We start from the raw sequence: 15,102 nt of genomic DNA, 5'->3' as shown, positions 1-15,102 counted from the left end.
GCCTTGAACAACTAGCCTTGACCCAATATGATATGCATGGCCTCTTATTTTATTTAATATGCACATAGAATAAATGAACTTAGGAGAAAAATAAAGGTCCAGTGTCCATTTCTGAAAAGAAACAAGTCTCAAGTCAGGTCTTAACATTCATCTAACTTAATTTCCAGTAATGTCATTTAGGGTTTCACATATATATGAAAAGAGGAAAAAGAACCTTAAATGTTACTCTCTGTATTGACCTAAACCTGCCTGCAAAAAGGGCATCACTGGAGTTTATTTCTCAATCACATTTTTTTCCACTAAATTATCCCTACTGTTATTATTATTACTTTATATATTATATATTATTATATTATTCAGAAMACATCAGAGATTCCAAAGCTTCCAAGGTCAAAACATACTGAGATCTTTATCCTGGTGCTAACTTGGCCTATACCAGTACCCTGCACAGGGTTCTCAGCACACAGAGTACTTCCATTCAAGCAATGCAGACATAATTTTATGAAGACAATTTGTTCAGTCAAACAGTAATACAGTCATTACTGCAGTTAAACTGCAGTTTCAGTTCTAGCAACATCATTAAAAACAAGATTTGAAGCATTTTTCAAAGTATTACTTTCACTCTCCTTTAGTGTTCAAGTCAGTTTACCCAAAMGACCTTTYTAATGATGTCCTGAAAGATACGTATTTACAACTGGTGGTAGCATCAGTGCAGACTCTCCTTAAGCAAGTCCTTGCTAAATTGTTCYATGTAAACAGAAAGATGACAAGATGGAATAGATGATATTTAATTAGGCTGCAACTGTTTTGCAATGACGAATCGGTAATTACTAYAGAGCAGGTCAGCAGTCCTTCCTCAGTTTTCCTGCCCTTGCATAGGGTTGCTACGAACTTCTCCATATATGAAATCCCAGTCTACTGCTTTTGAACCYTTCTGTTGCTTTAAAATGCTGAGAAAGAGAGGCTGTCTATTGTAAGAGTAATTAGGAACACCAACAGTTTTCCACCTTCTTTATAGGTGTTCTTTACCTGATTTCACTTGAACTTTCAGTTTGTCAAAGAAGTGACTATGGGCTCACTGGCCACATGCCATCTCTAACWAATTTGATACATATGCAGAGGATTCAGATGAAAAGACAGACATTATGTAACTTGTCAGAGATGTGCAGAAACTGATAGCTTAGCAGAGCTCCACCAGCCTGTCCTCTCCTTTAGTGATGGCTTTTATCCATCCTTAGAACTACCCATCCAGAAAACTTCAGGGAGTTGGGACCAGTAAAGAAGCTAGTGCACTGTATTATTCCTGCCATTCCAAACTAAGCCTTTAAAGGCATACTCAGTCATYCTCTGCTTTGATTTCTGCCTTGGAAAATCTAAAAGATTAATGCATTGATTCACAAAAAATTTCCACAAAAGCACTACAATTTGTGACTCTTGTAATTCAAATCCAGCAAATGCACTTGCATTGGGCAATAAGCTGAAACTTTAATAATATGATTTATGTTTTACCTGCAAGACTGCATCAAGCCAGAGAGACTTTGAAAAAATCCAGCATCCTTTTTCTCCTTCAGGTAGTCCAGCATTTTCTACAGGATATACATTTGGGGGAAAAAAAAATCTATATTAAAATTATTGTAAATTAATAATTTCCTAGATTACTATTCTAAATGTATATCACTGGCCAGCAGTAATACCACTGTCCATTTAAACAGATAGCTTGCTCTTCCCACATTGCAACAAACCTACCCTGATATTTCTTCATCATTTACCTTAAAATTAAATGAACTCTTCCTAGCCTAACAACACAGCAGGACATTAAAATTCTCCAAGTGACTTCCCTCCTTTATACAAGCAAGACACATAATAGCTTTTTTTAAAAAAATTACCTGTTGAACTATGGTATTCCCACCATTTAAAATAGCAATACCAAGTTTTAGTGTTTCAACAACCATGGGTCCTGTATGACCTGTCAAAACAAGCATACAGTTATTAAAACYGCAATTATGAATTATTTAGTCAGAAAAGTAGTCTGGAAAACTTCACATAATGTAATTCATAACTGACATTTAATTTTTCCTCATTATATATCATATACAAGTTATATAAGATATACATGATATACACATCATTTGTGTATCRTATGTACTTTAACACTTCACGTAACATTACCTTTGCTTGCACTAATCATCTGAAGGACCATCTCAGCAGCTCCACGATCATGCAAGCGAGCTTGCTGATAAAGAGTTCTCTGTTTTTCCATCTCCTTCTCCTGGGTTTGGGAACAAAAATGGGAACAGAATACAGACTGGAACTGATTCCAAAATATGATGATGTGATGATGAGAAATCTGATGTTGTTGAAGGACACCTGCCTCCATAATCKATAGCTAGTTCAATTCCAGAAATTCAAAACACACAGTCTTTCCTTTATATGAATAATCTAGTAAAGCAACTCAATAGACACTGTGTTATCCTTGCACCTATTCTAGTAAACATATTTTAGATGATTTCTTGTGCTTTAGTCAATGAGAAAAAAAATTAATTTTACCTCAAATGTCTTCTCTTTTTCTTCATCCTCCTCTTCCTCTTCTTCATCCTGACAGCTCTTTTTATGTTAGCAAAAGAAATTAAAAGCTTTTACTGAGTATGGAACATAATGGCTATTTGTACTTCAGGATTTGCACTAYAAAAATGACTGTTCCAAGAAGTTTTCTAAAGCAATAATTCAAGTCATTAAGAAGATTTAGGATCCCTGTAATCCTAAATATCTGTGCTCAACCATAATAAGAAGCTGACATACCCTAATACATGAGTGGGTTTCAGGCTATTTATCCAACTACAGGCAAACCTCTAACTGTAGGTTATGTGTTCTCATGTCTTATCTCTGTTTCTATTACAACTTTTATGTTCCCAGTTAAACTCTCCTCATATTTAAGTGCCAGCTATAATCAACACATTGGAAATATTGATTGCTTTTGACAGACATCAAATAGTAGCTCAAAAATAATTATTGAGAGAATAAAGGTAACTAATATTGTTAAGATGTCTCATGAGTTATCCTACACAAGACTAAGTGTTCATTGATAGCAATGGGATTGTGCCTACTACAATTTTATAATTATATTTTACAGCAGGAAATTTATTATTATATATTTAACTCTGAACAGCATTTGTTTCATTAAATATACAGAAACTAGTAGTATTACGTAGTCCACATACGAGAGAAAAAATTTAAAAAGGATCTCAAATAAATAGGAAGTGCCTGAGTGGGGTGAGAGGTGGAGTTTAAAATGATACATTTACCTTTGCCATCATGGCAGAATAGGCAATATATAGAGGATCATCTTCTAGTTTGCTATAAAGAGGAAAGAAACAATTTTTTAATGATGTAGTAATAAAAAGCTGTCATTCTGCTACTAATATGTAAGATCGGTTTTTATTAATGGGAAGTCCATATATATCTATTTGAAATACCTGTGAACTTGAAAATTCTAATATATTTCCTCATCTCAAACCAAATCTATATGAATTTTTAATTGGATAGTTTACTGGTATATTTGAGTATCTAATTTAGTCATTTAGATGGATAAGTAAGACTAACTGGCTGATACAAGTCTAGAAAAGCATTATGGAGATATAATTATTCTAACTTTTAATAAATGTCAGATTGTGAGATTGTAGAGCAATCATACAGAAAAACACAGAAAAATATGGAGAATTTTACTACTTATAGGAAATGTATATTCTGATCAATAGTATAAATTCAAAACATAAAATGGCACTGAAAAAGATTCACTCTAACCATCAGTGGTATTTTGAAGTTTCTAAAACATTAAATAATATTTAACAAATGCCAAGAGTAAGAATATTTATCCATTATCAGGACATACTGGAAGGTTACCCTGCATGAAGCAACCATTCCAGTAGACCTTATGTTTCTATGAGAATTCAGGCTTTGCTATTTCTGTATTGGGTATTTACCAAGTTTCATAAATGTCAAAAGTATGTCAACCCTTGTCTCAACATAAAGTTTATACTGAGGTTAATGCATGAAAACATTAAGGAAAAGGATAAGCAGCAAAGTCTTCACTATGGACAATACTGAACTGCAGTTTTGTTAAATCACTTTTGTAATATTCTTAGCAATTCATGGATGATTTTACTGAATATACTTTTAAAAATGGCTCTTTCTTACCTTCTCTCTGTGAGAGCACTGCGACTAAAATAGAGGATAATCTGATGAAGTGGATCAGGCTGTTTTTTCTCAGTCTCTTCCTCTTCCTCTTCCTCTTTTTTTGGAGGTTTCTGTGTCAAGATTTATAGTAGAACAGAGATTAAGCTTCATAAGTTAAAAAAAAATGAACAATTAAGCACAGATTTCAGTAACTTTTTGGGTCCATTTTGTATTAACTTCCAGTATTCATCTTATTCAGCAGCTTGCAGCAGAACCTGAAACGTTTTATGCCTGAACGCCTAAGCAGCATAGCATCCAACTCTGTTATTCGTATTTGATAGTAATATACTTTCTCATTTGCAAGGTATTGTGAATGAGACAGTGAAAGTTTTAGGCAAGCCTTATTCAGCAGAAATTATATGTAGTTTCCAGTGGACCAGAATTGAAAGAAAGTCTCAATTCAATTATTTAGCAGAATTGGTTGGGAAATTGAACTGTTTTTAAGACTATCATCAGATGCATACCACTGTGGCTGCTATTTGCTATAATACTTTCATGTATCATTTCTAGATAACTAATCTTGATTCAATAAATGTAAGAACTGCTCTAATTACGATCAACCCCAATTTTTTTTCACAGTTTGAAAGAAAACATATTCAGCACTGGCATAGAAAAAGGTATTCTTCTTTGCATGTACTGTCACTGGTAGACTGGTAGGATTTGTAAGGATTATTACTACATTTAACATCAAGGCATGAATAATGTCATATGATAAATATTTCCTTCTTTGCCACTAACTTAAAAAAATAGTTAGCATTATCATAAGAATAACAATGATCCAATTACAAAACATAATAATAATCAAATTACAATTTAACTGCCTTTGCTAACACTGAAGCATCTCCTCGTGATCCATGGAGCCGTTTATTCATGGTGTTTAAGTATCAAGGAGATAGGCCCCTTAAAATTTTTTAGATAAACTGACTACAGAGAAGGAAGAAAAAAAAGCAGCAGTCTTTCTGAATCAAGATTAAGTAACAAAAACTGAAGTTTACCAATCACCTTTAACRAGTGCATGCATAAACTAAACTTTTGCTGAATATGGCTGCATATAGTTAAGTCTCCTTATGAAGTATCAGCAAGAAAGCAGCAAAACTAATTTGTATTCAAGCTGAAAATGTTATATATTATGCACCAACAAAAATTTTAAAAAGGGAAAAGCATCAGTTGTGTCAAGCTTTAAAAAAACAATCGTTAAAATATAGGAACATAGGAATTAGCATAATGACAAATACAGACTGACAGTTTATCTGATCCATTTCTATTCCCAAGAATGAGTATCACACACTTTGACTGAAGGCATAAACCACCTTAACGCACCTCAGTGTGCATCACACAGCAAATGCCTTTTCGAACACAGCAGATAATGACCTTATGCCTTGAAGCACAAGGATATTATAAATTTATGCAAATGTATACAGTACATAAAAGTTATATATATGCTATAATAGATACATAAAATATAGACTAAAKTGGGCACTGAAAAATATGCCCAGTTACGTCAGTACTTACAGCCAAATCCTGAACTAGTTTMTCCTCAAATGAATATTCCTCTGTTTCTATCCAATAGTTCTGATAGCCATGGAGGAAGAGGTTAATAGAACGGTGCCTGGGGGGGTTGTGAAAGTGAGATCAAGAGGGGTAACGGAACACAGTATAACAGCTCAGGTGGTTAATGATTAGTAAGGATAYGTGTTTGTACAATTTTGATCCTCTGATTGGTCAGTGAAACAAAATGCAAAATCTAACTACCATTCACTGAAAAATCTGAAAATATTTCTGCACATTCTTGCTATTACATATATGTTAGTTTTCATTCTGAAGGCTGTGGGAGTGCTCATTTATGTTATATGTGAAACTGCAGGACTGGAGTTTTAATACAAGCATGGGAAAAATACATATGTTAATACACTAAGAATGAGTGGGTGGGATTTGCAAGTTAAGTAAACCAGGACACTAAGACAGCACAAGTTGGCTGTSAATAGCAAAATAATATCAACTTTTTTCCAGCATGTTGTCTGTGGACACTCACTGCCTTCTTCCACAAGCAGAAGCCTATGCTCAGCTTCTTTTCTTGTAACTACTAATTGGGGTAGAAATAATGTGTCCTCAAAACAGCTGGATTAGACATGCACAAGAACTGCACTAGAAGAAGATGAACTTTAGAAAATTGTTAGGCATATTGATTACAGTTTGATTAATTTAATTGTACAATCCTCCACAGAAAACAAATTAATGATAACTATCTACACATAAATCTGGCAAATCAGCAGCATTTACATTTTATTGGTGAGGAAATTTTGTTTGGAGACACACTCTATGAATCCTCTGAAGGTAGTTCCACAGAGTCTTTGCATTTATTTTTATCTTGCACTAATACCAGAATCATACAAACTGTCTGTATATAGGGCTTAGAGGCTCTATATGCCATGACTTGTACAGACGCATTGTGCACATAAATTATTCTCATTCTACTTTTGCAATAGAATGCTATTTCRCCAACCCTCTATGCTCCCCTGCTGGCACTGATGCCACTTTCTTATCAAATTGCAAAAACTGACCAATCAGAATCCCCACTGAAAATTGTACAAATTCATGTTTTATGATAACATCAAATCATGGCTGGGAAGGAGTAAGTGTGCGCATACGGAAGAGGCTCTCCACAAGTTACATTACCGTTAACTTGAGTATAAGCCTGTCATACTGAGTTTTTTCATGTACTTTTTCCAGCCAAACACGTTGAAAGGTGCTCAGGAAGAAATTGCTAATTTTGTGTCTGAAGAAAAGCATATAGGTTTTCATTGAAGAACTAACAACAAAGGCACAAATTAAATTCACTGAAGTAGTCAGAAAGAATGTTTTTTTAAACTGTGTATGAAAAATTTCCACGTACAACTTTGCTGAATTTATGTGCGTATACAGATGATAGACAATAAAACAAATAATTTGCAAATAAATTTCTTTAAAACATCAAACACAAATACACGTCAGAGAAAAAATACTTATCAAATAAGACACTTTTTCAAAGCACTGTGCATATATTCGTTAATGAACAGAGAACATGAAGGACTAGCATAGGTAATACTAACAATGTTTTTTCCTGGAGAAACAAGAATATTTGAAAATACAACTATGAGTTCCTTTGTATCTCAAGGTACTTCTCAGAACAGGGAGCACTTGGAATATTTATTGAAGAAGTTACAGTAATTTCTGTGTGGTTTCTCAACTTGATACTCTAACAAAGACCTGCACAAGGCCCACCTGGACGCAGCCCTGTCTAACATGCTCTAGGTGACCCTGCTGAGCAGCGAGGTTGGACCAGAGGTCCCTTCCAACCTTACTGATTCTATGATTCTRTGAATGAACATCTTAATTTCTGAAACATCGCACTGGAGTTCCTAAAAAATGATACCTATTCTCTTGAAGAAAATAGGTTAAAATGGGAGATTAACATTAAAGTATAATGAAAGCCACCTAAATCTCCAGCAAATTATCAGAGGAAACAGCTCATTATCTACTGAAGATCAAAATCTTTTCTAGGATGAATGAGAAGATATTGCCATTATCAATTTCCTTGCTACCCTGTAAATTAATTGCTTCTATCATCAGATCTGGAACTAAGTCTCCCAATATAATACTGCAACTAAAACGAAGAAATACACAAGATTAGGAGAGCTGCATTTGAAACTGGTTCAATGGGATTTATGTAGCTCTTAGAATTAATCATACTCCACTTGAAATAAACTCCCGAGGGTTCAGAGATGCCTTCATAACACAACCAATTTAAATGATGGATAGACAGTTATGTATGCAATTAGGTGTGTAACWGTGTGACAGTCTTATTTTCCTGTCAGAATCTAATATTTATCTAGAAAAATCTGTGTCCATAAATAAAGAACTTTAAAACTTTGTTCTGTACCTATCAATTGAGAAAGWTACCTAGAAGCCCAAAGTGTTTTTCACTCATGCCTGTGGTTCAAAACAGATACCAAAATATGTTGGCTAAAAGAGTTTCATCAGACCTCATTTTTAGAATCTGTAAGAAGAAATAACTGGACAGATTTGTCTCACATTCAGATTTCTTAAAATTAGGAGTAACTCCACCATAAAATCTACCACAAAGTCTGAAAAGAACCAGTTTCAGAATACAGAAAGATATATGAATATTATAGATAATACGCAGGGTTTTAACATTCATATTATCTGTAATTTTCTTTAAAAAATATCTATAAATTCAGAACACAGTTGTCAAAAAATGCTACTGAAATGGGTGTTCATTCCACTACTTCCTCTCATTTCCCCAAACATGACTCTTGAAGATGAAATAGTTCATAGCCTCAAAACTAGTCAGTTTGTTTTTACATTTTATTTAAATCTTTTCATTTCTCTCTGGCTCCACGAAAGTTGGCTGGTAGTAGGGAGACACATGGGTAAGAAACAATTTAGAGAAGTTATAGTCTAGAACTACTAGTTTTTGTAAAGGAAATATGTGTGCTTTTTACTGTGCATCTGGAATTTATCTTGTTATGGCAAAACTAGCTTTCTTCTCAGTATATTAGTGGCACAGCTACAGAACTTAAGCTGATGTCAAGCATGGAGATAGGTGTTAATAAAAGCATTTTTAAATGCAAGGAAATGTTTCTACTAAATACTTTGTGTGCAATCTTTAAACAAAAATATAAATCAGGAAAGGYGAAAAAGTGTGCATGCTTACGCTCCATCTGAATTAAGAAAAAAAACAGTTTTGGTGAGAATTAACAGGGTAAAGGAAATAATTCCAGTGTAACATGGTCTTAATATTCTGTCTAAAGTAGTGGATAGATCCAGGCACAGGATGCAGTTTAYGTCAGACTTTGTGACATCTGCATTCAACTGGAGAAAGAAGCAGAGCAACACGCAAGTCCAAAATCTCATACTGCACTGCTCTGCCCTAATAGCTGCTTTAAATGCATATGGCTTCCTGACATAGTAGCTACAGATTAGCTCATATAACCTAAAGAGTATGAAGCATTCACGTAAAAGTCATAAAAACAAAAGTTAAAAAAAAGGAACGATTATGAACATAGGAGAATAAAGACCAAAAAGAGTAATCAGAGGCAAAAAAGAATAGAAGCAGCAGCAACAAAATTTTAACASAGTTTTCAGAGGTAATTATACATAACATCCAAGACAAGAGCTGACAAAAATGAAGCATTTGATTTTTGTAGCAGTGGAATTCCTATGGTCTTTCTCCTCTCTGGGTATGTGTCATKAAAAAAAAATATTTTGTTACGGTGACGAACTGGCTGATAACTAACAAATTATTTCGTCTGAAACTCATTACATAAGCCTAACAATCAGCACACTTCTAGGGCAGTATTTGCACTAAGAAACATGAACAAAACTTATAAAAACATAAACCTTTAAGCCATCTACCTTGGCAGGTTGTATAATGGCGCCATTCTGAAACATGCCACTACAGCCCTTTTGCGTTGTTTTGACAGGAGTTTGTGCCAAACAGCTTTCTTTGATCTGAGCGGCTGTTCAACCTATGGCAAAATATCTTTTTTAGTACATACAGTAGAAACTCTTCAATTCTTATCCCAAATTGTCTTTTTTAACTACTGGTAAATGTAGTAAACGAATTATAAAATGTTACAAAAGCTCTGTGTCTTCTGAAAGAAAATAAYGTTTTAAAAAATAAAGTAATCTGAAAAAATGGGCCCTCTATAGTGCTCCTTGGTTTATACAGGAAAGCTTTAGATGCTAGAAAAATTGCTATGTGGAACTCAGGGGAAAAATCCAAAATAGTTATTTTATGTTTATATCTATGCAGATTCGATCAATCTTTCATGTGAACAGATTTCTTTGCTATATCATTTCTGAATGAAAAGGATGAATTTTAAGGGTGCAAATGCTTTTGTGTTGGAATTGCATAATTTGAATGAAGAGGCAACAGGATTCAAAAGTTTTATTAAAGCATCCTCGTATGCAGGAATGGAAGATGCTGAAATACGTGTATTAAAATAAATGCACATGCAAACATATTTTGTTAAAATCAGAGAGTTTTCAGCTACTGAATATTGACCTTTTGTACATAAAGGTTCATGAAATTGTTTACAAAGCTGTGTAGGGGTAAATACTTCCTGAGTTTTCTCTGAAGCAAGATTGAGGCAGATTACACAGAATACTTTGTATGTATACACAAGAATTACTTTTATCTAGAAACTTAAATRATTACATTCAGTGAAGTGGAAACAGTCTTCATAAGAACCTCATTCTGATTTAAAATAAGCACAGTATAGGTATGTTACATTTTACCTGCTCCAGATGATACAGAGCCGCTGATATTCTCTGCACACGTTCCACAGTTTTCTCAGGGTCAGTAGGTTCATCACTCTTCAAAATGTCTTTGTAGAGATTTAACTGCCATTTCACAGCTGGATCATCAGACTGAAAATCAACATATTTCATACTAAAGCTGCTGATTGAAGATACTGAATATGACTATCTTCATAATTATTCTCTTGGAATAATAAGAAAAGTTATAGATATCCTATCATCTTTTCCCTTTTCATAAAAATTCCCATTTGCTAGATGCTGAAAAAATAGCACTAGGTTCTATATACGTTTGGGTAGYTGAACTCAACTCTTAAGCAAGCTTCTGTTTTTACTTCATGAAACCAAACAAAGCACCCCGGGAATTCTGCATCATATTTAACAGYATTAWAAATAAGGAAGCACATCTAGCATTAAGATGGACAATACTAAACTGTTGAATAGCTATCCAGTTTGACATATAACATTGCCTTTTTGTATAACTCTTACACTTCTACAATTTAACCCCTTGCTGSACTTTTGTACCAACAGGGGAAAGCTGAATTATGGAAGCTACCAATGACAGCTGGAATTTTAGTAGCTGAAGAGTCTCAGCCAGAGTTTTTGGCTTTTTTGTAACAGCAGTACAGGAAAATACATCAGAATTACTGAGCACGCCCAGTTTAAATTTAGGTAAGCACAAATGTCCAGCAATTGAGATAGCCATTTCCCATCTAAGATAACTGAGTTATTCCCATTAAATTCAAGTATTTGGGCAAGTGATCTAAATTATTTAATATTTACAAAACGATGATGACTCCATTTTGTTATCATCTTTGACCCTATATTTTTCAGGGGCTAAACAGTGGAAACATAAATATGCTGTAGAAAGGTTTTCTTGATTTTATTTCATCACATTCACTTTAAAATGCATATATTCATAAAAATACTGTTTAGTGGTTAAATCAAGTTAAGTTCAAAATGAGAAGCTGAATATTATGCTTTGATTTTATTTTTGTCTTAGATCCAAATGATTTTAAGCAGTTACAGCTTTAAATCTACCAAATATAATTCTTTAAACTTGTCCAGTTCTACAAAACTTCTTGAAACCTAAAAATACCAGTCAAAGCTAGAAAGAAGCTAGTTGTTGTTATGGCAAAAAGTACAGAAATGCTAAAATGTTATTTTTYTGGATAGCTTTTCATTTTCTTTTATCACATACCACAAACATTATAAATAAGTGTWATTTCCATGTTTAGAAAGGTCACCCCAGCATATTTAAGTCAGAWTTTTTTAATATTACCTTTTCCTGCAAATGTAAGTTGTTACGTAAATGTTCTTTGACTTCGTCATCAGTGTCCCTCTGTAGAAAGGTAAAAGCATTTTTTAGTTTTGATTAAGGTTCATTTTATAAGAATATGCACAAGAACACGCAAAAGAACAGTTATTCTTTTAATATTGAAAGTTAACTTCTTCTGTCCTCCCCGTCCATCTGATAACTTACATACTTTGAAAACAAAAGGCCTTCTTTAATTGCAGGCACAAAACAAGAATCAAACTTTTAAGGAAATAAATGCTAACTAATGATCTTTCAGTACTTTATTCTTTATGCATTTATAATTTAAATTATAATGCATTAGAATTGATATATTTGTTCGGCTGTCTTGTAAAAACACAGTTTGTATCTGTCATTAGACTGCAAAGTACACACTCACATGGCTGTATCTAGTCTTAGCCAAAGAGATGAGCTCTTGATCTCCAGGCGTACACATGTTCAAACCGATAGGAAGCATCTTTTTAAGTGCAGCTACAATCAAGGAAGTTTGTATTGAGTACAAATCCCCTCTACGTTTTGATTTCTTTCTCTCTTGGTCTTGTCCTCCAGACTATAATTAAAAAATAGAAAGGTAAATTGTAACYATTCTCTGATCACGCGCTTTTCCAACACAAGCTTCTTCTAATGGTCCAAAGAAACTAGACTCCTGATGTAATATAATTAATTAAAAATGTTAAATTAGAGGCAGGAAGTACAGTTTTGAGTAGGAAATGTAAAGGAATATTTTTGGTATGCACCAGTGCAGAAGCTGCAGTAATAGTAGTATTTTAATGGCRGTTAAGTTTTGTGCATTCATACTTATGAATCTACCTATATTTTCAAGATCTTATTTACCTCTCAGAAATACTACGGAAGTAAAAATTTTGTCAGTCTTAGGGGACACTATTAGTTTGCAGTTTTACAGAGACAGACTCAGGTTGTGTACATTTTTGGTAGAAACCTGGGAGATGCAGTTACCTAAGGTCTGAACACAGTTATGTGGGGATGAATGAATATAATCTAATTTGTTTCAATTGAAAATAATCATTATCTAAAAGGCTTGAATTCAATGCAATAAAATGCCAATGAATTAGTGTCTCTGGAAAACCACTGTCCTTCGGCCTTGGCTGATATAACTCTGGGATGAAAAATAAAGCCTTCTGCAGCTTTGGAGACTGTAAGTAACAGGAGGAGAAAAATAGAAGAGACAGAGAAGCAAATAGCACAACAGAATACCATTTGCCCTATCTACTTACAACAAACAACTGACAACAATACTTCACACAYAACTTTTCATTTATGAGACAGCAAACTGAAATCCTTAAAACAGACGCATATACTTAATGAACATATGCTAAACAACAACATAAAAATAGCCCAGTTCTGAATTCTGTACCTAGATCAAACTCCTATTAAACTCAAGGAGAGTTTTGCCTAAGACAAGATTTCAGGACTAGGCCTGCAGGATTATAAAACACTACAAAACAGCAAATGTTTGCATTTAACCTTCTTCCACATCCTTTTCCCTCTGTTGACTAAATTCTACTGACTCCTGTTTGTATAGTTTAATGCAGAGAATGCACTGCAATCCATTATTTACCAATTATTACCACACCTTTCTCATCATAAACACTGAAGGAAGAAAAAAGGTGACCATATATATTCTACTCAGCGGTAGATTTTGGCAAATGCTGTCTTCTAGATGGTGAATCACTGTGTATATAGCTGGTGTTAACAGCATTTAGCAGGTCAGAGGGAACACACGCTGGATGTGGCTTCCTTTCTTAAGGAACTAACAATTGCAAGAGAGTACTTCGCCTCAAAGCTTTGCTTTTGGAAGTGCCTTAGAAAAAGTTTTCTACAACAGCAATGATGTAATGGCTATAATAATGACATTATTTGTACTCTACATTGATAGCAGACAAACAAATGCCACAATGTATCACTGTGACTCAGTGGCGTCACTATGCATCTTGAAAAAGGCATAAGGAGTACCAAAATTAAAAAAAAAAGAAAGAAAGAAAAGAAAAAGAGAGAGAGACTTTTCTGCATCTGTATGCTTGGGAAGGTCATTTTACACATCCAATTTTTATAATCTTCATTTCAGATTAATAACTGCGTATAAAAAACACACAAACTTAAAAACATTTTTAAAGCATAAAAAAAATCCATTCTGCCTTTGCCATCAAATTCTGCTGTCCATTAAATTGCAATTCCTGCTGATAAATGTGTAAGTAGAGTCACAGAGAGAAATCTATACTGAAATGAMAATAAAATTATGTCTCTTTCAGTTCTGATGTGCACCCATGAGTAAACACAATACCTTTATTTAATATGTAGAGTGTTAAATCAGATATATTTTGTGTAAATAATTTATTGTACTAGAAGAACCTCTACAACAATCAGAATGATATACTTTGATTATCTAACAGCACATAGTAATCGTACTTGCATGGGGATTTAAACACAAAAATGGAAATTTCTTCAACAAACATATAGAGGGAGAATTACAGATTCTCCTGCAGATTCAGAAAAACTTAATATTTAATCAAAAAGGAGGAGGAATTTATATTAAAACATTAGCTAGAGTTAATCAAGACCCTGGAATTAATATTTTTAGTATTTCTAACCCTTCTTGAGCGCTCAGTTCTGTGAGATTATCATGACAGTATTCATTAAACCCTCCTCCCTACCTGGGGAAGTTAGATAGTAGTAAAGCCTGAAACCAGATCTAATAGCTTAACACATCTGTTAATTTTTTAACTTACGCCTCTAGTCTGATTGCTTAAAAAYAGTTCACATCATAGTATGAGGTTCTCAGGCCATGGTAAGAAGGGAAAGATGATAAGATTTTATGCTGTTTTGCTGTTTGTTCTGCTTCACCAATGAAAAACACACCATAGGTCAAAAAGTAATGATATGTATTAAATTCATATTAAAAAAAGATAGTATGAATGATGCAAAGATGAACTATGGTTCACTGGAGAAAAAGAAATCTTTGCATATATTACATAAAAGAAATAAGGATGATTCAAAATCATCCTCACATCTTGCCGGCTTAGGAAAGATTTTTTTTTTTTTTTTAATTTTAGAAACAAGGAAGGATTTGAATCCTAGGTTTAATTTGAACTTACTACATCTAACGTAATATTTTATTCATTTACAGACAGGGACAAGATTATAGCAAATTTCTCCCATATATTTTTCTAGAACAACATCRTCCAAATATTTATTTCTGATGACTCTACTTAGGCAGT

The 15,102-nt window shown here is 33.7% G+C and overlaps 1 protein-coding gene across 1 annotated transcript in view; it reads right to left on the bottom strand.

Annotated features, from left to right (window-relative positions):
* The window catches only part of RYR3 (ryanodine receptor 3), a 230,975-nt gene that overhangs the window by 30,370 nt on the left and 185,503 nt on the right, over nucleotides 1-15,102 (bottom strand). The window contains exons 70-80 of the mRNA XM_085323331.1: nucleotides 12,246-12,416; nucleotides 11,834-11,893; nucleotides 10,534-10,665; nucleotides 9,649-9,761; nucleotides 5,746-5,842; nucleotides 4,195-4,304; nucleotides 3,303-3,354; nucleotides 2,548-2,604; nucleotides 2,170-2,269; nucleotides 1,887-1,966; nucleotides 1,510-1,586 (exon numbers count right to left, since the gene is read on the bottom strand). Of these exons, the coding sequence (XP_085179457.1) occupies nucleotides 1,510-1,586; nucleotides 1,887-1,966; nucleotides 2,170-2,269; nucleotides 2,548-2,604; nucleotides 3,303-3,354; nucleotides 4,195-4,304; nucleotides 5,746-5,842; nucleotides 9,649-9,761; nucleotides 10,534-10,665; nucleotides 11,834-11,893; nucleotides 12,246-12,416 (1,049 nt within the window). The remainder of the gene's footprint in view (nucleotides 1-1,509; nucleotides 1,587-1,886; nucleotides 1,967-2,169; nucleotides 2,270-2,547; nucleotides 2,605-3,302; nucleotides 3,355-4,194; nucleotides 4,305-5,745; nucleotides 5,843-9,648; nucleotides 9,762-10,533; nucleotides 10,666-11,833; nucleotides 11,894-12,245; nucleotides 12,417-15,102) is intronic.

This window comes from Rhea americana, unplaced genomic scaffold (genome assembly GCF_003343005.1).
Source record: "Rhea americana isolate MKP2758 unplaced genomic scaffold, rheAme1 scaffold_84, whole genome shotgun sequence".
NCBI classification, from domain to species: domain Eukaryota; kingdom Metazoa; phylum Chordata; class Aves; order Rheiformes; family Rheidae; genus Rhea; species Rhea americana.
Note: the sequence above shows the minus strand (reverse complement) of the source record. Positions and strands in the feature narration are given on the sequence as shown.